The sequence below is a fragment of the Ambystoma mexicanum genome, chromosome 9, assembly GCF_040938575.1.
Source record: "Ambystoma mexicanum isolate Mex_15411 chromosome 9, UKY_AmexF1_1, whole genome shotgun sequence".
Taxonomy (NCBI): Eukaryota; Metazoa; Chordata; class Amphibia; order Caudata; family Ambystomatidae; genus Ambystoma; species Ambystoma mexicanum.
In genome coordinates this window covers 669,567,966-669,593,466 of record NC_090931.1, presented here as the reverse complement: position 1 = coordinate 669,593,466, position 25,501 = coordinate 669,567,966, and the positions used below count along the sequence as shown (strand labels likewise).

General features: G+C 44.7%; 1 protein-coding gene across 2 annotated transcripts in view; it reads right to left on the bottom strand.

Annotated features, from left to right (window-relative positions):
* Positions 1–25,501, bottom strand: part of KIAA2012 (KIAA2012 ortholog) — a 427,155-nt gene that overhangs the window by 3,796 nt on the left and 397,858 nt on the right. For both annotated transcript variants that reach the window (XM_069615509.1, XM_069615508.1), the window contains one exon: positions 24,483–24,655. In XM_069615509.1, coding sequence (XP_069471610.1) covers positions 24,483–24,655 — 173 coding nt within the window. The remainder of the gene's footprint in view (positions 1–24,482; positions 24,656–25,501) is intronic.

The following is a 25,501-nucleotide window of genomic DNA, read 5'->3' as shown; positions in this document are numbered from 1 at the left end:
ATCCCTTTCCCCTCCCCGGCGCTCTCCTCCAATGAGAGGAGTGTGCCTGTTAGCATCCCCCCGCCACCTCCCACAACGGGCCAGCGACATAGAAGTAGGACTAAAGTTTTAATATAGTCCTACTTCTATTTCCATGGCCCGTTCCAGGTTTTGTTTTTAAAATCTGGTCACCCTAGGCTTGTTGCAATTATTGTTGCAAATATAGATGGGTTGTGGGGGTATTAATTAGGAATGGGGTTTGGGGGAGGCTGCGGTAGTCTCCCCCCACATTTATTTGCAAGAAAAAGTGCAAAAATCAGAAGAAAACAAATTGTATATCTTGGGCATTCCCAGTGATTTTTGTGCAGTAATCACACAGATCCCATTGGCTAGCCAAATCCAAATTCTTTATGGTCCTGATGTCTGCTCCCCGCCCCACTAATTGTTTGTTGAGCAGACTGTCTTCTTGCACAAACGTTGAGACAAAAAAGCTGGCTTGGCCCCCCCCAGACAGAAACGAGCACATAAACGTGCCTTATCTAATCCTAACATGAACCCTATTATGTTGCCTTGAATTGACTGTTCACCTGTTAACTTAGGTTAGCACTAGGATAGCTCAGTGAGTTAAGTGATTGCCTCCAACAGGAAACAAGCCTGAACATCACAAGTTCAAATTCCATCAGGGCCGACTCAGCCCTTTACCCTTCTGTGGCCGATACATTCAGTACCATTATATTGGTTAATAATAACGCCCATTATTACAGGATGATTATTAGGGAGGGATCCGCCATGAAGTGCTACATAAAATGTGATATTATTTTTAGGAGCAAATGTATTTGTGCACATACTAACTACCAAAGCGATCTAGCATCTACCAATACACGTGACACAGTTAAATCGCAAACAAGCCTTGGTAACGCCCAATCAATGCAAAAAACCCTTTCTCCCAGGGGGCAACACTAGCATGGGAACAGTGATAAATATGGGACTCATGACGAATTCTGCTGGGTGGTAAATAAAGTGGTGGGAATTCCATTACCGCCACTTTTTTGGCTGAAACAGAATTACTGCAACTTTTACCACACCACTGGATTCCGATTCTGGAGGTAAAGTGGCGTACTCGCATGTAGCAAAATGCTGGAGGTATATTCTTCACTTCACCTCCAAAATTCAGCGGAATTACCGGGGTGGAATTACTGGTCATAATAATTCTGCCACAATCCCCCTGGAGTCCTGTGGACTCCAGAAAGTGGGATTTGCACCCCCTGGCCACCACCCGTAATCACGGGATAAGTAGACTAGACGGAGTGGTGGTGACAGTAACCGATTATGGCAGTAAGTCGGTGGATTTCCCACGGAATTACTGCTAAACTTGTAATGAGGCCCATACTGACCCCGTGCTACATCATTTAAATCTCACCCCTATTATACCGTTTTCCTTCCACTGGAAGCCGTTAGCAACTTCCAAATGCTGCACACTCCTGCTGTGACCCTTTTAAACCCTATCCTCCCGATCCTCCTGTCCAGGGAGGATAGCTCAGTGGCAACGTGCGCGCCTTGCGAGCAAGACACACGAAGCACAACAAAGGTTCGATCCCCGGGTCCGTGCTTAGAAACCTCGGTGTTTAAGCTATAAATAGCAACTAAGACAAAAAAAAAAACAATTACGCAACTCGAAAACAAACGATTCCCATAACAGCGCCTCGATGCCCGCGGGCTGTGTGAGTGCTTTAAAAATGCCAAAATAAACAATCGCTGCACTACCACTCCAGGGGAATACAAGATGATCCCTGCCTGCCTTGGTCCTCAGCGGAGTAGAGGAGGGCACATGCTCTAATGCAGTCCCTACACACTGCTTGGCAGCAGGCCTCACTGCTGACATAGCAGACACCTCAAGGCTGTCCCTGTTATAGAGCTCGTTGGGACTCATTATGAGTTTGGCGGTGCAGGAAAAAACTAGAGGTAATTCCGTTACTGGCACTTTTTTGGGTGGTAATGGAATTACATACATTTTTCCTGCATCACCAAATTACAAGTTTTGCCTGATTTACCGTTGGTGAAATTACTGAGTGGTAACTCCACTGATTTTGAGATTAAAAGTGAAGGATTTACCTCCAGCATCATACCCAGTCCCTAGTGGAGTCCTGACTCCACACATGAGGACTAACACCACCCTACCACCACTTGTAATCCCGTGACAATCCCACGAGACCAAGTGGTGGTAACAGTGTCTGATTTTGGTGGTAATTCAGCGGACATACTACCGGATTACTGCCAAACTCGGAATGAGGCCCAGTATTGCCCCTTAACCGCTAGGAAACAGCGAGGTGCTCGGCAGTAGGTCGAAAAGTACTTTGGGAACAAGGATCCCAGGGGAACTCCACGGGAAAGGGCAAGAGAAACTCAGCGGGAAAGGAAAGAAGCCTATCCTGAGTACTAGGAGTCTGCCTCGTTTGAGGCCGGAGATCCAGGTGTTCTTCAGGTGACCTAGAAAGATGGAATGAATGATTGACAGCATGAAAGGCCGGTGAGAGATCTACCCAGCGGAATCAGGACAGCAGCATATCGGTCCTCAGTTGCTGCGCCAATGCCGTCCATGGTAGATATCAAGACTGGTTCCGTTCCTCTGGGAAAGAGTCGCCTCCGCCCTTTTTGTTTACAGCACTTGCTCAGCTGATCAGTAAGAGCAGAGTCTAGGGCTTCAACTGGGCCAAGGAGGAAGGAGCATGGCATGACACACAAGCAAATCAAAAGAACCGAGTTTTCAACTCATCAGGCATTTTATAACTAATCGCTGCGAAGTGATCTGTCGATCTCATTAGCCGAGTAGACAAAAGCACAAACGGACCCAGCCTTCAGCTAAAGCAGATCTTGTGAATCTGCTTCTGATACAACATATCCCCAAAGGACAAAAGAAGAGCCGCAGGTAAATTACTATAGAGTAAAATACGGCTACAATCTTGCTTAAATATGCTTAAAGCGTTTAACGTCAGAATACATGCCCCTCATGCGCTGTTTATTGTTAAACCAAGAAGGCAAAAAATAACCCATAGGGAAAAAAATGGTATCGTTGTAAAAGTTGTATAGTGTTGGTTGAAGATAATATTCCCTTGAGAGAATAACCGGCAGTCTGGTAATAATAATAATAATTTGGCACTTATATAGCGCTACGAACCCTCAGGTATCTGAGCGCTGCTCAGTATTACCCACGGTGTGTGGTGCTCATTTATCGACCTCGGAAGGATGAAAGGCTGAGTTTTGCCCTGCCGGGATTCGAACTGCGTCAATAGGCTCTGCACAGATGTCAAAGCGAGCGCTCTACTCACTGTGCTATCAGACCGGCGTGGTGCGCCAACCAGCAAAACAGATGTGTTAATAGGTTAGCTTTTCTTTTCTTGATTCCTATAATGTGAGTGTAATCCAAAGCGGCACTCATCTCCAGTCCTGAGTATGGATAATATCCGTTATCAATCCTTCCCACTGTGGAGGTCAACACTTACTGGAAATCCGCAGTGTCTTGGTCTTCTCAACATGGATTACAAGCTCATTCTCATTTGGATAGCTGGCCGGTTCCTCCCACATGGATCTACATCCAAAAGAAGTACGTTCAAAGATGACTGCAATGCATAATTAATTTAAAACTAACTATGTGAACTAAATTCTGTTCATGTATGTAACTCTTGTATCTGCATATGAAGTCACCCACTATCAATGTACCTGTACCTAGGAGACCACCGGGTCATAAGTCACCACTAATTCAATATTCTTACAAATCTCTTGTAACAGCGCCTCGATGCATCTGGGCTGCAAGTGCGCTATACAAATGGAAAGAAATTTAAAAAATTTAAAAATGTGTTAGCGCTCATCCTTCTCTACTTCGAGGACCTGCATTGTGCAATCTTTGCAGTTGGAGTTTTGCACAGAGCCGAGGACAGCACACCATTTGGTTTGCACCTGCAAGCTCTGCTGCATGGCTGATGGACAGAGACTTTGCAGGTGCAACAGATCATATCCAGTCATTTCCCAGGGGTTTCCTCTAGATACATATTCATTGGCCGACGGTTTCCATTTACACTTCCCCCGACATATTGTCAGGAACATTTAGGGTGAGCAGATTTAAGAAGTAAAAAAACGGGATAGGAAACTAAGATAAAGGTAAGGTAGGACTAAGGGCCTCATTACGAGTTTGGAGGCAGCCATGCCCTTAGAAAGGGCATGGCTGCCTCCAAACTCGGGTCCGGGTCCGTGGTCCCTGAATGGGGAAATAGCGGGCCATTACGACTTTTGAGGGCCCGGTATTTCCCCATTCAGGGAACCCGGACCATCCCCATTCCCATTCGAGCACCCATGGGGCTCAATGGGAATGGGGAGGGAGCTAATAACGGGCCCGTTGTTAGCTCCCTGGTCCCCTCGTGGGACCCGCTGGTAAAACCAGACATCCAGAGCAGGTCCTCGTAATAGGGCGGTATGGGTTTAACGGCGCCGGCATCTTTACCAGCGCCGTTAATCACATACCGCCCGGGTCGTAATGAGGCCCTAAATCTTGAAAGTGGTTGTCAAGGCAGTGCTCTTCAATAGCAGTCGGAGGAGAAGGGGGTTTAAGTGTTACGGTTCAAACAAACACATTATAATTAATCCAAACTAACGCTATCTTAAGGTGTTAAAATGCAGCATTTCTTCTGTCAGCCGGTTCTCCCAAAGTTGCGCTGCAAACGTACACAAAGCAGATGGTATTGCGTGGCTTTCTGTGCACGATGTAAATATGCGATGTCCGAGGAACTTTTTGCGGTGACCGCTAAGATCTGTTTCTAGCAGCAAATTCAGGTTTCCTGTCCCTGGAGCTCCTGGAGATCCTAGAATTCTGCTGCCAAAACTCATCGGCTCGTGCACAGCAACTTCTGGCAATCCAAGGAGAGAAGAACCCAAGTGTGTAACATATGGACGCTGCCCAGGGGCTGACATACTGCAGAAATACTCTTTGCAGGGCAATTGTCGCATCTTGCCCTTTCAAATTGGATTCTCCGGCCGGTTTCTTCTCCAATTGCATTGTTCTTTTCAAGAATGTGGTGCTTGTTTTTACAAATGTACACCCAATGCTGTTGTTTTATTATACTTTATCGTGTGAAGCGTTTCACTGGCTCAAATGATTGCTATTGTGTTGTGATGCTTTTTATTCTTGTTTTATTTTTGTTTTACTCCTGTTGTATGTTTGCCTGTTCTTTTATCACCTCATGCCTATTGTTATATAAGTATTTTGTCTTGTTTTAACCTGTAGGTATCATTGACTCGGTTTTCCAATGCTTTCATTTTCGTTTTTGTCATTTTCTATGGATGTAATGTAATTTGTTTTGAAAAAGTTGAGTTTACTCAGCTAAATTCAAATTAAAAAAAATGTGCAGCTGATTGCATTATTGCTAAATTTGGAAAGGGCAATGGATTAAAAATTAATCTGCAAAAGACTAATATCCTTCAGTTTACGACCACTAAAAAATCCAGTCATTTTTCATAAGATATTGATAAGGAAGTACTAATTAAAGTTAAACATTTGATATATCTAGGCTTGCCGAGTAAACCTAGTAAATATGACCCCTGGAAACAAAGCAACTCACATGGCGCGCCAGTTGCGTAAGGTTAATAATAAACATGGCACATTGTCCATAGTACCGAAGTACTCTGACGGAGAGATAGTGCCCAAACTCCTGTATGGGATTGAGACGATGCAGCATTGGGGTTTGGAGTAACTTGACAAATTGTAAGCTAGGATATGGAGGAGAGCCTTAGGGTTGCCGAATTGCACCCCAGTGGTATTTTTGCGTAATGAGCTAGGTCCGAGAGCCGTAAAAGGGGGGGCTAATTGGAAACTGCTGCCTTTATTTTTGGAAAATAGTTGCACCCCTTAAGGACCCACTGTATAATAATCTTGCTAAAATAATGGCGGAAAGAAGTGATGAGACAGTGAACCTGCTGTGACACCATTGGATAAAAAAACGCACATGGTTCGGTTTTACAGTAAGTGATCTTGTAAACAGGCCTGGACAGGTGAAAACTGAATTGTACAGAGCAGACTGGGTTAAGACGGTTCCATATGATGTTAACGAATCAATGTTAATGTTAAAGGATATTTTTACCGCGCGCTATCACCACCAGAGTGGTCGCCTGGTGCTCTGGCGGCTCTGAAAAGGGGAGAGGGGTGAATTAGTGGGAATAAGCGGGAGACAGTGCAAGAGAGCAGTGATGTGCTGTTGGCAGCCGCAACCCGGTTAACACTGTTCGCTGGGCTCGGGGTGTCGGTAGCCGTCTTGTGCGATAATATGTGTGGTTTGTTTTGTTGTTGTAGTGATGTTTGTGTGGATTGTTGTGCTATGGGGTTGTGGTTGTGTATGGTTAGAGTTTGAGAGGTGTATGCAGAGGGTGAAATTGTTCGTGGATTGGTTAATTGGCATCGCTATCTAGAAGCAATGTGCTGAGCTTCCACATTCTCTTCAGGTGTGGTGCGTGAACATCCCTGCACTTTCATCCTGACCCGGCACTGGCCGACACCCACAATCCCTTCCACACATAACGCCCACCAACATTCACAACCGTGTCCAAGTTCGGCCCCTGCCCACTTCCGACAAACCTGTCTGTACGCGAGGCCAGTGAGCGCTCACAATTGCCCTGATAGCAGTCTCAATCTAGTCCAGGCGCAATATCGGTAAACCATCGCTACTCTATCCAGATATGGCAATGGTCGGCATTCACAATCCTATTCAGCTGTTCACGCACGCTACCGCTCACATCCCCTCCCAATCCTGGCACATGCAAACACTCGCAAATATGTCCAGGTGCGGCACCTACCATCATTCCCAACACCATCCGGGCCTGCCGCATGCCAAAGTCCACAATTTGATCCAAGTGTGGCAACTGCTAACATTCACACAATTTAATCCAAGTAAGGTACTTGGTAGCATTCATGGAGTGGGTGAGGTTGTTGGAAGGGGTTGGGCATGGATGCTAAATTTCTGTCCTCCTGGGGTGTCTCTTGTGTCCTATTTGACCTAGCGTAATTTCTCTTGTTATTGTAGGAGTTTCCCAAAGTCGGTTCAGTGGGTTGTCGGTGTCATCCTAAATTCTGTCAACCTGTTCTTTGTGTTTCCTGTTTGATTGTTTAGTTGTTTCAATTTGAATCTGCGGTGTTGAAGAGCCAGGTTTTTAGTAGTTTTCTGAATTGTAGGTGGTCTTTGGTGTTTCTTATTTCTTTCAGGATGTTGTTTCAGGTTTTTGCGGCTAGATGGGAGAAGGAGGAGCCCCCTTGTTTTTTCTTTAGGTATGGTTTTGGTTCCAGGCGGATTTCATTGCTTGATCTGAGGAGTCTCGTTGGCTTGTAGATTATTTTCTTTTGTAGGAATTCAGCTCCCTGTCCACTGATTGCCCTGTGTGTTATGCCCATTGTTTTGAAGGTGATGCAATGTTTTACTGGGAGCCAGAGTAGTGTTTTTAGTGCTGGGGTGATATGGTCTCTTCTGGATAGTTTGAGGAGGAGACTTGGCTGCTGCATTTTGGATGTGTTGTAGTTTCTTCAGGAAGTATTCTGGTATCCCGAGGTAGAGGCTGTTTGCGTTGTCGATTCTTGACATGATGAGGGCGACGATTGTGAGTGCTTTGTGGGTGAAGGAGAGGAAAGGTAAGATTTTTCTTGTTGTGTGAAGGAGGAAGAAGCATTTTCTGATTATTGCGTTTATTTGTGGTTCTAAGGTTAGGGTGTTGTCCATCAGGACTCCCAGATTTTTTACTACCTTAGATGGTGTTGGCGCGGTTCCCATTTTCGTCGGCCACGGAATGTAGGTGTTGTTCTCTTGGGTTTTTGGATATAATCATGATTTCTGTCTTTCCTGGGTTGATTTTCAAGGTGTTGGAGTTCATCCAGTTAAAGACTTCTTTTAGGCATTCAATTAGGCTTGAGTGATTGGCTTGAGTGTCTTCGTTTTTGTAGATGATTTGAGTGTCGTCTGCGTGGTTGTAGCATGTCATTTTGTATTTTTTGAAGATTCTGATTACTGGAGTCTGGTAGATGTTGAAGTATAGTGGTGACAGTGAGAATTCCTGTGGTACTCCAGAGTGGTTAACTCGTGGGGTAGATTTGAATGGTTTTATTCATACAGTTTCTGTTATGTCTGCTAGGAATGATTTAATCCAGAGTAGTGCCATGTCCGTTATACCTATATCTTCCAATCTTTTGGTTAGGGTGTCGTGGCTAACTGTGTCAAAGGCTGCAGAGAGGTCGAGCAGAATCAGAGCTGAGGTTGTGTTGGAGTCTGCGTTTGTTTTTAGGTCATCCCAGATGGATAGTAGTGCCGATTCTGTTCGTCTTTCGGGTCTGAAACCGACTTGTGCTTGGTCTAGCAGGTGGTGTTTTTCTACATGTTCCTGGGTTAATTTGTATATGTACGTTTTTAGGAGTTTTGCCGGGTAGGGAATGTTTGAGATCGGTCTGTAGTTGGCGAGGTCTTCCATGTCGCCACTTGTGTTTTTTAAAAGCGGTATGATATATGCTGATTTGAAGGATCTTGGTACAGTTCCTGTTGTGAGTGAGAGATTTAGGAGGTTTCTGTAGTATTCTGATGGCGTTCCTTGTGCAAGGATTGATTTGTAAATGTCAGAGGGGCAGGGATGCATGGGTGATCCCGCTTTCTTGCTGTGTTTTACCAGCTTGGCGAATGCCTCAGCAGATATTTCAGGAACGTTTTGGAGTTTGTGCTGTGGCTCTTCGTTAGGTACGGTTGGTTGGTCTGTTTTGTCTGATTTGTCGAATGTCATTGATTTTGTTCTTGAAATGGTCTGCCAAGTCGTTGCAAAGTTTCTCTGAGGGAGTTGGAGTGTCGCAACCAGGTGGGTTTCTCATTTCTTGAATGATGTTGAACATTTCTTTTTGTGTGTTGGTGGCATTGGTGATTCTGTCATCATAATGCATTCTCTTTACCTTTTGTCTTTCCTTCATGTATGCGCAGATTTGTTTCTGGAACAGTATTTTCTTGTCTTGGTTCTATTCTTTCCTCCATTCTAATTCCATCTTCTTTTTGTTCTTTTTCATGGTTTTTAGTAGTGGGGTGAACCATTTTGCAAAAAGAACAAAACAATGGCCTTCATTACAACTTTGCCGGACCGGAAACAACGGTGCCGGTAAGCTTGTTTCCGGACCGGCAAAGTACAAGTCTGTGGGCGGGTGCCGTTCCGCCCGCCAGGTCTGCCCTGGCAGGCGGAACGGCACCCGCCCACAGACTTTCACAGAAGCACCGGCACTGTTATTAACGGTGCCAATGCTTCCGTGGTCCCCATTCCCATTTGAGTCCTGTCGGAATGGGGATTAACAATTCCTACCGCCTGATTTACCAGACTGCCAGGGTTGTAATGTCCCGGTGTTTCCGGTAAGTCAGGCGGCGGCAAATCATTACGGGTCCAGCGGCTACCTGCCGGTTTTACCGGTTTTTGTTTTTATCTGGTTTTTGTTTTTCAATTTGGGGGGGTCCCCCGAAGGCCACCCGTTTCCCCAGCTGTATTACCCCACCCGCCTCCACACCCCTTTTAATCCCTTACTGCACGCCCCATATATACTTCTAACAAAACATTTGCTATTTTTGTTATGTTTAATTCGTTATATAAGTGACTTGTTCTTGTCAATTTGTTGAAATCACTGTATACTGTTAAGACGCCTGAAGCAATGTGTGCATATAGTTCTTTAGCCCATTTAAGTCTAGAGCATAAATCATTAGGGACTATTGCACCTTATTTGGTCCATTTTTAGAGGTAATCTTTTGCCCACCCGTGAAATTCTGGCCAAAAGAAGCTTAATAGCAAAGGATCTAGCACACTGTCGTTAACTGTAAGGATGTTAAGGAGTTGGAAACATCTGCTCTTATTCTGTCCAGCACCTATTTTCTTTAGATCTCTCTATTTTAGACAATATGTACATAATGTCCATTATGTGGACAATCACATTTTGTGGAATAGATTGGTGGCATTGACCCCCACTTCTGTAGCTATAGCAGTCTGGGGTTTTATTAATAATTTAAAGGAATATACGTATTAGCTTTTTAGAGATAAGGAATTTTTAGAATGAACCTGGGAAAGAACGGTTCATATATAATTGTTGGTTCTGTACAGAGAATGTAAATATGATTATCTATTTCTTTTAGGAAACAACTCTTAATTGCATATGATTTTTTTTCTTCCTTGTGTACGTTTATGTGATCTATGAGAGATGTAATGATATTTTGTATTCTGTTTATACAAGGTAAAGGTAAAGGTTGAAATTGTTCAACCACAAACCGTAAAACATATATATTACATGGACGCGATAGCGTCCATGTAGTTATGGTTAAGTTGGTGTTTCCATAGGAAGAGCATTTTTGGGTGGCTTATAACTTTGCTCCCTCTGGACGAATCCTCACCAAACTCTGCGAAATAAGTATATGGCCCACTCTGAATTATTTTGCAAAGTTTGGAGAGGTTTGGTCCAGGGGGGCCAAAGTTATGGGGGGGTCCCAAAACTTTTGTTTTTTCCCAAAGACATAATGGGAAAAAACTTTGCACACGCCTACAGCCCAAACCGCTGGACGGATTTACACCAAATTTGCCGCAGGAGCGGGGGCTTGGTCCCGAAAGCGTGCTTTTGCAAATTTGGTGTAAATCCGTCCAGTCGTTTTTTTTTAAATTACCAAAATGTAAGGAAAACAAATTAGTGATATCTCCGTTCGCTCCGCGGATGGACTTCCCGGTTCACTCCGCGGACAGGGCCCTGATTGGCCGAGCAGCTTGCGTGATGTCCACGGACATGCGATGTGTTCGCTGATTGGACGGCGTGGTGCGTGAAGCGTGTCAGATTTTCTGTGGCGCCCGCCATCCTGCATTCGTGGACGACTGCGGACAGCGCGGTGAAACTTGGATTAAAAATTGTATTTAGTGGAGTGTGTTGGTGTGTAAGAGTGTTTGGGGAGGGTTGGGGAGTATGAGATAGGGTCAATGTTCTGTTTTTTTTATGTGCTAGACACTTTTGTTGTGTACGATTTTTCTGCGGACAACACGGCTGTTCTGAAATGTTCGTAAATAAACAGAATGGATTCAGTGTCAAGTTGAAAGTGTTCTAAGAAGACTCGTGGGGTCCTGGAATGTTCGCAGGGGGTGTCCTGAAGACGTTGTCTGTATTGTTCGTTGTCAAGCTGAAAGTGTTCTAAGAACACTCGCGGTGTCCTGAAATGTTCGAAAATAAACTAAATGGGGGTGTTCTGAGGACGTTCTCCGTATTGTGTGCCTGCTTAGCTGTATCCAAAGAGGGAATGGCACAGAGAATGAAGTGGAAATGGTAGAAGGGCTGTCTAAGAGTTATGCGGTCTGCGGACAGGGCGTGCTACATCTGGGGTTTTCCAGCAAATCCAGCATGGAAAGAAGACTGTAGGGATCAGCCAATCAGATGTTGAGGTTGTGGATTTGTGTTCAAAGAGACTGTGTGTAGTAAAGATGGTAGAAGTGGAGAAAGTCAGGGTGTTGGTGCTTGGAGATATGTTTGTGCATGGTTTACATCAGTATGCTCAATGCAGGCATGTTGCAAAGAATTTTGATGTTAAAGGAGTGGAGGTGGTGTGGAGCACTGTGCCTGATTGCAATGTACAGGGAATTGCACAAGTTTGTGAAGATATGGGCAGGATCAACAGTCCCCATGTGGTAGTTTTGCACTATGGTGCTTTCCATTTGGGCTACGTCAGTGCCCCTACTTTGTTGGCAGATTTGGAACACTTGGTTCAAGCAGTAATGAACATCCTTCCAAATGCCAAAGTAATTTTTTCTGGATTAGTACCTAGGGCAATATGGGACAATAAGTTTTTTTCCTCAGCAAAACAATGCTAGGTGTGTAATCAACCGAGGCATGTGTGCCTTCATGCTTAGAGCTGGTATGTTCTTCTGTAATAATGATTCCAGTAATGCTGTTTATTTTAAAGAAGATGGCATTTCCTTATCTTTTATGGGAAATGCCATTCTGTTTTGGAATGTAAGGGTTGCTTTGGAGATGGTTATGTGAAGATTTTAGGAGTAAAGTAAGAAAAAAAAATACAAAATAACAGGTGTCTGTCAAGCATCTGCAAAAAAACCCCAGAAAAACGGCTCTTTTCAGAGCCAACCTCAAAGGGGAAATGGGGCACACTATATAAATTTACATTCACCACGCTCAGACTTTCGATATGTCCGCGGACATGGCGGTAGTCCGCGGACATCGAAATCACTACCTAGGGGTTCAGTATGTTCTATGTTACATGTATATAAAGTCAGGGATATTATGGTTAAGTTGTGCTACTAAAAACATATGAAATTCAGTAAAAAAACTTTGTTAAAGGGACGTTATGGTTCAAAGTAAAACCGAAAAACCCCTGAAATTCGGCAGTTATGGTAAGATAAGCAACCATAACTCGTGCCACCGTGCACTGCTAACACTAACACCCAGGACATCAAAGATGACATCACACATGTCATTGATGACATCACTGATGACATCACATGGCTGGCTCTCCCTTTTTTTCCTTTACTGACATATCTAAGCCACATAGTTTTGTTCAGTAACAGTCAGGAAGTAAAAATTGAAAAGGTACTATATTTGTAGACTTAGGGTCAAGTCATATCATATGAAACATATATATAGCGGAAGACACAGGCTTGAAAGAGAGCAATCCTTTCTGTGCATGAAGATAATCATTAGAGTTATCAGCACTTTCTCATAGTTTTATTTTTATTACTATACCTTCCCTGTATATGCTCATATTTGTATACATTGTACTCACACTCCTTTCCTTAGGGTTCACTGACATCATTTGATACACATACATACAGTAAGTAGCAGCTTTGAAGCAGAGCAATCATTTCTCTGCATAAAGATAATCAGTTAGGTTATGAACTCTTTCTGCTACTACTTCTGCTTTTTTACTAACTTCTCTGTCCCTGTATATACTCATATTTGTATGTGTTGTTGTCTCTTTGTGTTTTGTCTGTAATACTGTAATTATGTATTAAGTGGGTTTTATTAGCTACTTATTACATGTTTCACAGTACGCAAAACTCTAATAAGAAAGCAGTTATCATTTCATTATTCTACATGGCAAGATTATGAAAATTGCACCTTCATCATGTATACTGCACACACTGCCTAAGTTTCTGCATGAGTTGCTTAGCATACTGGATAGAACTTCATAATAGAATGCTATTTATATCAATGCATTGCTTAATGCACTAATTAGCTCATGATATTTATTCAAATGATCCTTGACACTTTTTGGTCAACATTATAAGAATCCCTCCTACAGAGTTTTCATGAAAAGTAAATGCACATGTGATGTCATCAGTGATGTCATCAATGACATCTGTGATGTCATCTTTGATGTCCTGTGTGTTAGTGTTAGCAGTGCACGGTGGCGCGAGTTATGGTTGCTTATCTTACCATAACTGCCGAATTTCAGGGGTTTTTCGGTTTTACTTTGAACCATAACGGCCTTTTAACAAAGTTTTTTTACTGAATTTGATAGGATTTAGTAGCCCAACTTAACCATAACGTCCCTTTTAACAAAGTTTTTTCACTGAATATAGATATAGATATAGATAACAGATAGAGGGAAAGTAGGAAAATCGATTTTTCGTTTTATGACAATGAACCCATACCTAGATGGCCCCCATCAGTAACATGCATTGACAAAGCCAATGGTTGTGGCTGATATATAGGCATCGGCCAGGTATGAGCCTCTCTATACATTACATGACATGCTGAAGTACCCATTACATGTTTTGTCCCCAAAGACAATTCCGAATAATGCAGATGTGGATAACCGTGATGCGTAAATGAAAATGATGATATGCTTAATTAAGGGGGAAATGTCCTTGACCTATTGATCTTGATAGACACTCAGCTACTTTTTTGTGAATTTGTTGAACATGTGTTAGAAAAACCACATTTACTCACACCATTGCAGTCTGTTGCCCAGGAAGTCACACCAATTTTAAAGATAGCCCCAAGGTCGCAAACAGATGTCTGCTTGATTATGCTGAATTAGGACAACAGTGCCAAGTTCCATTATGCCCGTTTAGCCCAGTAACTTCAGAAGTTGGTATGTCCCTTTGAAAGAACATTGCAATATTCTACGATATACCAGTGTCACATTCCACTATGGCCAGTTTGCTGGGTTTCATTTTGCCAAGTTAGCACAGTAAGGTCAAATTTCATTATTCCCTGTTAACACATCAATACTGTATATATTTACCAGATAGCAAAAGAAAGGTAAATTCAATTATACCCAGTTAGTACAGCATACAGAGATTCCATTCTATCCCATTCCCACAGCAGTGCCTGTATGCACAAAATGCCCTGATGCCACACTGCCCAGTTATCACGGTAGGGCCAAATGCCTTGGTGAGCACATCTGTGCCAGTTTCATTATACCCAGTTAGTACAGCTTGCAGAGATTCCATTCTATCCCATTCCCACATCAGTGGCTGATACTGTTATCCCCAGTATGCACGAAATGCCCTGATCCCACACTGCATAGTTATTACGGTAGGGCCAAAAGCCTTGGTGAGCACATCTGTGCCAGTTTCGTTATGCCCAGTTAGTGCAGAATGTCCATGTTTTGCAATCGTGAATAAGTAAGATTGAGAAACAGAGGAGTGACAAAGGGAGAACAACCCAGATGGAAGTAAGGGGGTTGACTGCACGCAGGCAGGTCTTCAACAAACAACAATTCAGACTGTGCATACACACAAGTAGTGGAATCAAAGCGAAAAATATTCTGAATTGCAGATATTTTAGGGTTGCTTGCACAGAAAGGTATTCCCATATTGCATGTGTTTGGGATTTGGTCCACACTCTCCAACTCCTCAGTTCCCTGCCTCCTGGGCAGTATCATTGACACACTCAACTTCTTTCACAAACGTTCCCATCTCTGTAGATGTATGTGTGTGTACATAGCATTATTCTAGTTACATTGACTTTGTTACATTGAAAAGATGGATGAGACAGGAAAAAGCGGAAAAAAGGAGAAAGATGCAAAAGGAGAAGGATGCTGAAAAATTAGAATAAGGAATGAGACACAGAGGAGCGGAAGAAAGACAATGGCAGGAAAGTGCTTATACAACATCTTAGGGTTGTTAAAAAAAAATGTTTTAAGAGTTCTAAAACATATGGGTCACATAACGAGTTTGGCAGTGTGGCCAAAAACGGTGGCCATGCATTAAGGGTTTGGAGGTAAGGCAGAGGAAAAACCTCCAGCAGAATGCTGGGAGTAATTCCTCTGCTTTACAGCCAAAGAAATTCCAAATCGCCTGAATTACCAGCAGGCGGAATTACCGCCAGTGGTAATTTTGCTGAAATCCACCTGGAGTCCTATGGACTCCGATAAATGGGGACTAACACCGCCTACCACCACTTGTAATCCTGCAGTAATTCCGCCAGACCAAATGGTGGTCACGGTAAATCCGTTTGCTGGTATCTCGGCAGATTTACCACCGAGATGTCATCAAACTTGTAATGAGGCCCATAGGCGGGATTCCCATGTTGTGTACGTTTGGGGATGATAGCACACATAGCTGCAAAGGGGTCCCATGTCAGCAAGCTAGTCCTGGTAGCGTAGGCCCAAATAGTCAATAGGAAAATGTACACGTGCTGGCGTGCAGTGTGTAAAATCATAACTGGCAGAGGGCATCACATATGTGCATAGCACAACGCCTGGTGTGTAGTTTGTGTAGGAAGAATCAGTTTAGCTTCTGGTAACACAGCATAAAAATGTACTTTGAATGCCAGGCCGTCCAAATCAGGAAACAGATCATTGTTCTGGTTGAATGTTAGCCCACAGGCAAAGCAAACACTGTGAGAAAGATGCACTTTGTTTCAGTAAGCCCGCCCAGTTCATGCTGGGCGTGTGATCTGATGCGCCCCTTTTCATTGCACAGTTCACTGCCATGTCAATGAAGGAGCTTAATGGGACATGCACCTAGTGCAGTAACTTTGCTGAACATGTTGGGGGGCATGACATCTAAATGAAAGGGGCCCCTGCCAAATAAGTGGGACAAAATGGGTTGCCTCAAAAGTTGTGAGGAGCAACACCCTTGTCCCCCATGAAATGACGCCCATGCATGCACGTGGGTCAGTTGGAGGGCCCTTTAAAAGATATTGTCTGTTTAGCTCCTGGTGTGCTGTGATTCTCTTTCCTTCTCTTTTAGATGCTGCCGAGACTTTTCAATTCTGCTTTATTGAGGTTGTTTTTCGCCTGTGTAAAAAATCCTCTGAGGCGAAGTTGGGGGCTACACTCTTCTCTACCCCTGGGATCGTCTCTGTACTTGTACTTGTAGCAATGACACCTAAACTTGGAACAGAAGTCTTGGTTAATCGTCCACAAATGAGTAATCTTTTCAAAATGATTCCTAGCACTCGTTCCTCCAACAAAGATTCCTTTTTTCTGTGAGGTCACTTCCATGATGCCTCACCATAGACTATGTTGGCTAGGGCTGATGGGAGTTGTCACGCTGGTGAGAGATCATGAATTCCTCTGAAATATACAGCAGAGGTGTCCAATTAGACCAGAGCTGTGAGAGAGCTTTTATAGACTTTGTTTTCCCTCCTAAATTACACAGGGGAGTCTCAGTTTATCCTGGGGCTTTGAGAGAGGTTCTCTGTCCCTCTCATTTTGCCCTTGACTGAAACAGGGGAGTGCACAGTAATATAAGGGCTACAGGAGCGATTCTCGCCCTACTCCAGTTTATTCCCTTATAGAGAGGGAAAACATACCAACCTTACCCTGCCACTGTTGTGCCCTGGCCCACGAAAGGAGAGCTGAAAAGACTCAGAGTAAAACAAAGCCCATGGGTTCAGTATTTATTTGTTGCATTTAATTACACGCCCAAACCCTTGGGTATCAAGGCGTACAAAGATCTTATACAAAACATCTTGGGTTGCTTAAGGATTTGGTTACATTCAATAATGGTTATCTTACATCTTATTCATAAATCTTATTCATACATTTTACTCTTGAATTACAAGCAGGGTAATTTTGTTACATAGTACAGTTGAGTATTTGGCTTATGCTAGGTTTTAGTATTTACTGAATAGCCAGGTTTTTAGTCGTTTCTTACATTTCTGAAAAGAGATCTCGTTGGTGAGGTGGTTGGGGAGCGAGTTCCAGATGCGTGGAGCTGCTGTGGGGAAGCTCGTATAGCCTGCTATGGAGGTGGTGAAGCGTGGTATGTGGAGATGTGTGTTGTCGCTGGACCTAAGGGTTCTGGTTGTGTTTTTGCGGGAGATGCTGTGATTGAGGTAGGTTAGAGCTGTGTTGAAGATACATTTGTGGGTGATGGTGAGTGTTTTGTGGATAATTCTCGCTTGTATTGGTAACCAATGGGCATCTCTCCTGTGTTGAGAGATATGTTCTCTTCTGTTTATAGCTAGTGCTGCTCTAAGGGCTTTGTTTTGTAGGAGTTGTAGTTTGGTTAAGTTTTATTTTTGACTTGCCTAGCAATAACACATTGCAATTGTCTAACTTAGTGAGGATAAGGGCTCTGGCTAATGTTAAGCAGTTATCAGTGGAAAGGAGGGGTCTGCTGAGCATTATTAACTTGGCTGTATAGGCCGTGGAGGAGGCTAGTGCGCGGATATGGTTTGCAATAGTGAGGTTAGAATCGAGGTGATCTGACTTTGTGTGAGATAGTGATGGGAGTGCCATCTATTAGGATGGAGGTGTAGTCAGAAGGGAGTTTGCTGAGTCTTGCTTCTCAGTTTTTTGTCCATTGAGGCAAAGACTGTTATTCGCCATCCAATTTTGGATCAGGGAATAGATTTTGTTGATACAATCTGTATCTTGTTCGAGGTTGCCTGAGATGGGAATAAGAATTTGCATATCGTCAGCCAAATGTGTGTAAATTACTATCATGGCATCTAGAGCCGCAAAGATGTAAAGGTTGGATGGACACGTGTAAAGGTGACACGTGCCCAGCCAACTTAGCCAAAGACTGTGCGACAGCCTTCGCCCCATTTGTCACCACCTTCATCAATGCCTCCTTCGCTACCAGCAACGTTCCACTTGCCCTTAAGGAAGCATGGGTTCGGCCACTTCTAAAAAAAAAACACTCTTGACCCTGAGTCCCCTAACAACTACCGCCCATTTACCACTGTGCCATTCCTGCTGAAAATCCTAGACAAGGACGCATATCTACAGATTCAGTCCTATCTGGAAACACACATCCTTGGTAAAAGACAGTCTGGCTTCCGCCCTCGTCAGGGCACGGAATCAGCCCTACTCAACCTTAAGAATCAATTACTAGAAGCTATGGACAAAGGCAAATCCTCACTCCTCCTACTTGTAGATCTCTCGGCGTTCTTCGACTTGGCTGACCACAAGATCCTGTGCAAACACCTCATTGTCACTGCTCACTTCTCCAAAGAAGCCACAGCATGGATCACCTCGTTTCTGGAGGGCCGAGCTATGAGAGTCTTCTCTGACCAGGCCTCAGCCTCTCCATCCCCCAGTGGGTGTGGAGTCCCTCAAGGATCCTGCACATTCCCCACCCTCTACAATCTATTCAGTCTTCCCCTTTTCAGAGACCTTGAGGAATTCAGCATAGCCTTTACCAACTATGCCGACGATACACAAATCCTACTCCCCATAACAGGTGACTATGAACAAGACCTAAAAACCCTCCATAAGACATATGCTTGCATACAGACAAGGAGCCCTGCCACAGCTCAGGATACCGTAAATATTGCCTGTACACATGCCCATCTTCAATATTGTTGGGGGCAACAAGAGATCCCTTCCTAACTCAGTATGCTGAGATACTAACTTGTTGACTGATGACATTTTAGGTATTCGAATATCTTTCCAGTGGCACTGTTGCGCCACTGACACAACGTGTACTCCTTGACAAGCTACTGTGCTAGTTTTGAGCTGCAAAATACATAGGTTTTTCGTCCATCACAGCCATATTCAATTTCCCAGAATTCACTGTCCTCATTGTTATCCTTTCCCTGGTAGATCAGCTGGTGAAATCCTAGCACTGCCTCTCCTGTCTTCTGCTGAATCTCTTCCTCTTTTTTTTCTATTATCGATGCCCTTTGTGTGTGTTGTGTCTTTGGTTGTGGTCAGGTACTTTGGGTCTCCAACCTGCTACAGATATTTTTTTTTTACAAAAGGGGTCCGCATTGCGACCTGTCGCTCTTGTTAGCTGCTGTCCTTTGATATCTACTCGGCCTCTTCACTTTCTTGTATGTATAGCCATGCCATTTCATGTTCATATTTCATATTAGTGCCAAGACTTTGTAGGGCGAACATGCGCTCTGCACAAGTACAATTCTTTCAAAGTGGCGGGTCCAGAGGGGCAAGAAAGGTTGAGATTTAATGATTTCTCAACATCTTTAGGGAAGCAGCTGTCTATATTTAGCAAACATTTGTGTTCCATACCTATAGGGAAAGCTCTCAAAAGCACCAGACCAGCTGAAGGCCTGGAGGCAGCACATGCTGAGAAAATTGAGTGTCTACTCGAGCTAACGCACCTTAACTAATGGGATTTTCTCGAGGCAAAGATGTATTTTATTTTTTTTAACTTTCATCCATCTTCTTACAGAAGGGACATCACCATGTCCAAATCAACCTTAATTCAGCTGTCAAAGAGCAGAGCTTATTGTTCTTAAGGTCCCAAGCCCCCACTTCACTGGTGATGCTCAAGAGGGTTGCAACCCGAGGGAGTGCTTGTGGCCGCATGGAGAAGGGATGGGACATAACACTTCCGAATGCACTGTCCCTTGTGGGGTGATGCCCAGAGTGAATTTAATATGGTCCCCCCACCCCATAGTAATGGCACAGATGTTCTAGGGACAATGGAATGGAAGTTAACCAGAGGATACAGTGACAAGCATTCAGATAGCATCACTTTTCATCAGGGGCAAGACCCTTTCCATGAGGCTAGGGAGGTGCGGCCGCTACCCAATAGTGCCCCTGGGGTGGTAATATGCGGGAGGACTTCATGGCGAGTACACCGGAGATTGTGAACAAATCAAGAACGATCCCCTCTTCTCCCATCTCCCCCCATACTCTCCTCTTTCTCTCCCATTGCACCAGAAGAGATCTCTAGAGTTGTCCGCTCTATGAAATTCTCCTCTAAACAGATGCTCCCCATCTCCTTCAGCACCATCAAGGACAACATCGCCTTTCTCGCTCCAGCCTTGGCTGACCTCTGCAACCACTCATTTACCACCGACTCCTTCCCTCAACCCCTTAAGCACCCTTTTTTGTACCCTCTCCTAAAAAAGCCGTCTGGCTGACCGTTCTTGCACGGCAAACTATCGCCCTATCTCTATCACCCCTTTTTTGGACAAACACACGGAGAAGCTGGCCATCCCCATCAACACTGAAATGGCTGGCTGTCTCCATGACCACCAGTCCGGTTTCAGGGCTCTTCTGAACACCCGTGGAGACCTACTCTATAACCTGGACTCTAACACCCCTCTGCCCTGATTCTCCTCAATCATCTACTTTTGACCACTCCATCCTCATAAACCATCTCCATGATACCCTTGGCATCACGGACAGGGCACTGACGTGGTTGACCTTCCTTTCAAACAGACCTTCCCAAGTGCAAATGGGTCCTTTCCTCTCCTCCACCTCACTCTCTATCCTATCGCCATGCCTCTTCAACATCTACCTGGCCCCTCTGGCCCACCTAATCTCCACTTTCTCCCCTCATTTCCAGTGTTACGCAGACAACACTCTGCTCTCTTTCAAGCTGCCTTCCCCTTCCTCCTCCCCCCTCATACCTGACTGCTATTCAGGCATGGTGCTCTGCCAATTATCTCTGCCTTAATGTCAGTAAGACAGAGATCCTTCTCATTGGGATGCCGGCTCCTTGCCTCCTGCCCACTCTCTGGCCAGACACCCTGGGCCCTCTCCCCTCATCCACTTGTGATGCAAAAACCTTGGGATCATCTTTGACTCCTCTCTCTCTCTCTTTCTTTCCACACATCATGGACCTTGCCAAGAAGTCCAATTTTCAGTTGCATCTCCTCAGGAGCATTCTACCTTTCCTCACCTTCCCCCAGGTGGTCATTGTTCTATTTTCCATGGTAGGAAGCTGTTTTGCTATGATTTTCAGGGGTCAGATTTTGCGCCCCCCTTGCAAAAGTTTAGATTCAGATGACTGCATAGTTTCCATTACTATATCACTAGGTGATGCTAGAAGCGAAGATGCAACGTCAATTGTTCCGCCAGAACCTACAAAGTCGCAGCCGGAGGACGCCATTGTAACAATAAACAGACTCCTCCAATTAAAAAGCGAATAGCACAGCAGGAAACCAGCCACGCTGGACACACACCATACGCCACTTTACGGCGTCTTATTCCAGATGTTTCACAGTGAGAGGAGACCGCTGATGGAACATGTATCACAAGATGGGAGGACTCAGCCGAACACAATCAGCACTGTACAGGGCACATTCAACATCAGCGGTTCAGTAACTACTTCACTTACTAAGGTTGGTACAATAAAACTCACAATTGTGGTCACTATGCAACAGATGTGTAGGATCTCCCTGGACCCCAGGCCCGGCAGCTGAGCTTCCGGGCATGGGGGGGGGGGAGGGCATCTTCAGTTTAACAATGAAATTCTCAGTTAATACCATAACTCGAGGATAGCAGGGGGTTCTGACGATCAGGGCTGCTAAGGGGTGTGGAAAGTGCCGGAACACGCTTTATTGTGCAAGAGAATCTATTCTGCAGAATTTCACAATTGCAGGAAGGGCTTTAAAGATTCCCCACCTATGGTCACTGTGCTTTGTTTTTAAATATCTGACAGTGCTTAGATACCCTTCAGTGTTTTGGCGCTATATAAATAGAAAATAGAAACCCAAATGTTCTGAAAGTTAGCGAGGCAGATGAATTATGGAGAAAAGACATGGAACTCTATGTAAAAACTTATTTTTGAGAGGACGTTTCAAAGGAAACATACCAGTCACATCAGCAACACTCTATTTTATCTGCTACAATGCCTGTATTCTGGTAAAGTCTTTGGTCCTCATTACAGTTTTGCTGGTGCCAGAAACGTGCTGGTAAAATTGGCGGGAATACAACCACCGGCACTTTTACCGCACCAGGAACACAAGTTTGCTGGTGGGGGCACCGACTTACCTCCAGCAAAGAGCTGGAGGTAACTCTTGCTCCTGCTGGCAAAAACATTCCAGAATTACCATCACTGGTAATTCCGGTGCCGGTAATTCCGCAATCCCCTCCAGTGTGTGCTATGGGACTCCATGGAATGGGGAATTACTTACCTTACTGGCATTCAGAATCTGCCGGTAATGGTAAGTCTGTCTGGTGGTATCACACCGGTAATACCGACGGGATACCACCAAACTTGTAATTACCCCCTAAGTGTTAGGCTGTTCAAATACGTGCTGTGCCGGTGGATGACATACATATTCACAATACAGATTGTAATACATTTGCAGTATTGGCAAATGCTTATTTCATTGTCTGGCTGAGTGTGGATCATACTTGGCTAATTCAATGCTCAAAGCTTTCCCACAATGCTGACAGAGAGGAAGGTAAAATAGGGTGTCACTGGATTGTGTGAGAATCTGAAGGTGTCTCCCAAGCTAGTCCCCGGGGATCTGTCATCTAGGTGGCCAGGACACTGCGATCCCTATTGGATCCTTTTCCTGGGGGTGGACCAGTGAGAGAGGATCTTTAACACCTTTTCCCCATCCTCCCCCGTAGGACATTCCAAACCACTGCCCCACCCCCCTCTTTCCACCATGAACACTTTCGCACAACACAACAGACAATGGACTCACACTAGAGCCGTTTAACTGACATGTGTCAATACCAGGGTCAGGCAAATTCAGGAAATTGATTCCAACTACACACACACCGGACTGCCCTTTCCCTTCCCCCACAGGGATAAAAGGTGGAGCCGACGAGTAAGACGGATACGACAGGCAGCAAGAGGAAACGGCTAATAGAAGGCGGCAGTTCAAGAGAAGGAAAAGGCAGCGGAAGGCGAGAGTGTGGCAAGGAGAGAGGCGACCTTGCTCTTTTCACCCCAGGCCCGCAGAACCTTTGTGGAGAGGAATCTAACACCGTGTGCAATAGAGCAAGTGTCCTGCTGCAGATGTCAATGCTACATGGGGCACGCCTATGCTGATAAGACAGAGCAGAGGAGACTCCTGTGGTACCGACATTGACTCCACAGAAGCCCAAACCAAGCCGATCATCACAGCCGGTGAGTCGAGGGGAGAATCAATAAACGCTGGGCTGTGTTGAGTGAGAATCGCAATGTGGCAAGCTTTGAACAAAACTAAATGAACTTTAAAGAAATTGTGGAAAGTGTGAGGGGGAGACCAGCTGCAAAGGGAAAGGGGCACCACGTGGGTGCAAAACTCGAGAGACTATGGTGGAGCCACATATTGAGAAACTACAGAAACTAGAAGGCCATAGAAAGGCCGCCAAAGGAATACAAAGTGGTCACACGTGAGGGTCGAGTAAAAGCCCTGCACAAAAGAAAGACTTTGATTTGTGAATTGGTGTGAAGGCAAGGGAAATGAATCCCAGAACCTATGAACCGGATAAAAGTAAAGAAAGGGAACATTGAAAGCAAAGAGGAGTCAGCCCAGAAGAGGAGGGCCAAGGTTGAAGGCACCACCCTATCTAAACTAGTGATTAAAGTGGACGGGGGTCAGCCCAGAAGAGTGAGACTCAGGGATGAACCTATCACCCAAGGAATATTGGGAACAAACTTTCATTTGTTAAAGGAACTTTTGTTTTTTGGTTAGCTGAACACATCAGGCTCTGAAGGCAAGAGACTTTCTAAGGAAATGAGATTTGGCCATCGACGGACCTGAGAACTGCCATTTGAACTGTTGTCTTGTGCTAGTGAAGCCCGAGACTGTCTGCCATTGAAACTGTCGGCTCGAGCTCGCGAATGCCGACACTGTACTGTGCTCCACCTGCTCCCATCCTACCCAGTGCTAAAACGTGGGAAAGGGAGACCCACACCACCGCATGCTGACTTAATATTTGAGAACACTTCTTTCTTTTCTAGAGAACTATCCCTCTCCCTTTTCTGTGATAGTTGTAAGATTTGGCATTGGTTTCTTAGCATAGGCCCTATTATATTGAAACAAAGCCACTAGGACTGCCTTATTTTTCATTGGATGGTTGACATCTGTCCCCATTTTAGATATAGGTTTAGATTAGGCATTTTTCCAACCCGCACACCATTCTTTTCATTGTTCAATAAGCACCCTTGAACTGTGATCATTTGTGTCCGTCTTACTTGTGTCACCATGAGTTACTCACAATTGACTGGTGCTCTCCATTTAAAATGCAAACTTACACAAAGCCTCACTTTCTGTCAGAATACCGCCAAACTTGTAATGAAGCCCAAAGTGCAAAGCCAGGATTGGCTTAAGGTGTGAATCTGTTTGGCAGCCATTGTAAGGATCTATTTCATGTTACCTGCCCGCTCCAGCTCCTCCTGTTGCTTCCGCCGCTGGATCTCCAGAAGCTTCCTGCGGTACTCCTCCTGCTGTAGCCGCGCCCGCTCCTGGGCCTGCTTCTCCTGTTGGGCCTTGCGCAAGGCCTCTTCCTCCTTTCGCCGCTTCTCATCGTCAAGCTGCTGTTTGCGCAGGCTGCGGTTCGGCCGTCAAGGGAAGGAAACAAGACAGAATCAGTACTGCAAAGCACCCCTCTGCAGCAGGGCCCTGTGAGAAGCCTGCCTAGACAACCACTGAGATGCCCCACTCCACTGCCAACCTCTGCCCTACTGCAGAACACCTCTCCATTGCACAACACCCTTTCCCTGACAGAATCCATCCATTAAAAAAAACACATCCCATCAGAGAGCTTGAAACCATGCTATAGACAAATAACCAAAGTATTGTCAATCATGAGTTTGTCAATAAAGATCCCAGCAGCGTACACCAGGCTACATCGGTATTGTGCCCGATGGTCCCCAATTTGCATGGTTGCAATAGCGAGGCCTAAACCGAATAGGAACCACTAAGACCAAAAACACAGATTTTGTTTCCGCAAATTCCCACATGTTGGACGTTTTTTGTGCATGCTTTTTTTATTTTTAATACGGTGGAGACCCCCACAGCCAACCCCCTTATTGTATTGCCTTACCCAAAACCCCATCTATTTTTTTCAAAAAAGGTGCCAAAATCCCACTTTTTTTTAAAATAAAAAAAATAGTTGTTTTTGCCCTCGATCAGAGGATCACTATCTCATTTCCCTCTATAGCTGGCCTATTAAGTGAACATTACGTTTTGTGAGAGAAGGCCACACTTCCATTCTACTCGCTCGCTAGTTGGACCTCAAGAACTCCCAGGTTAGTGGCTGGATATAAAGTTGAATTCTTTAAAGCCTGCTTCTGGGTGCATAATGGAACGGGCTGTACAGCTCTGGAAATGGGAGCGGGTCACTCTACTGCAGAAATGTTTCTGCTGTAAAGGAATTTGCGTCACGTTTAAAAA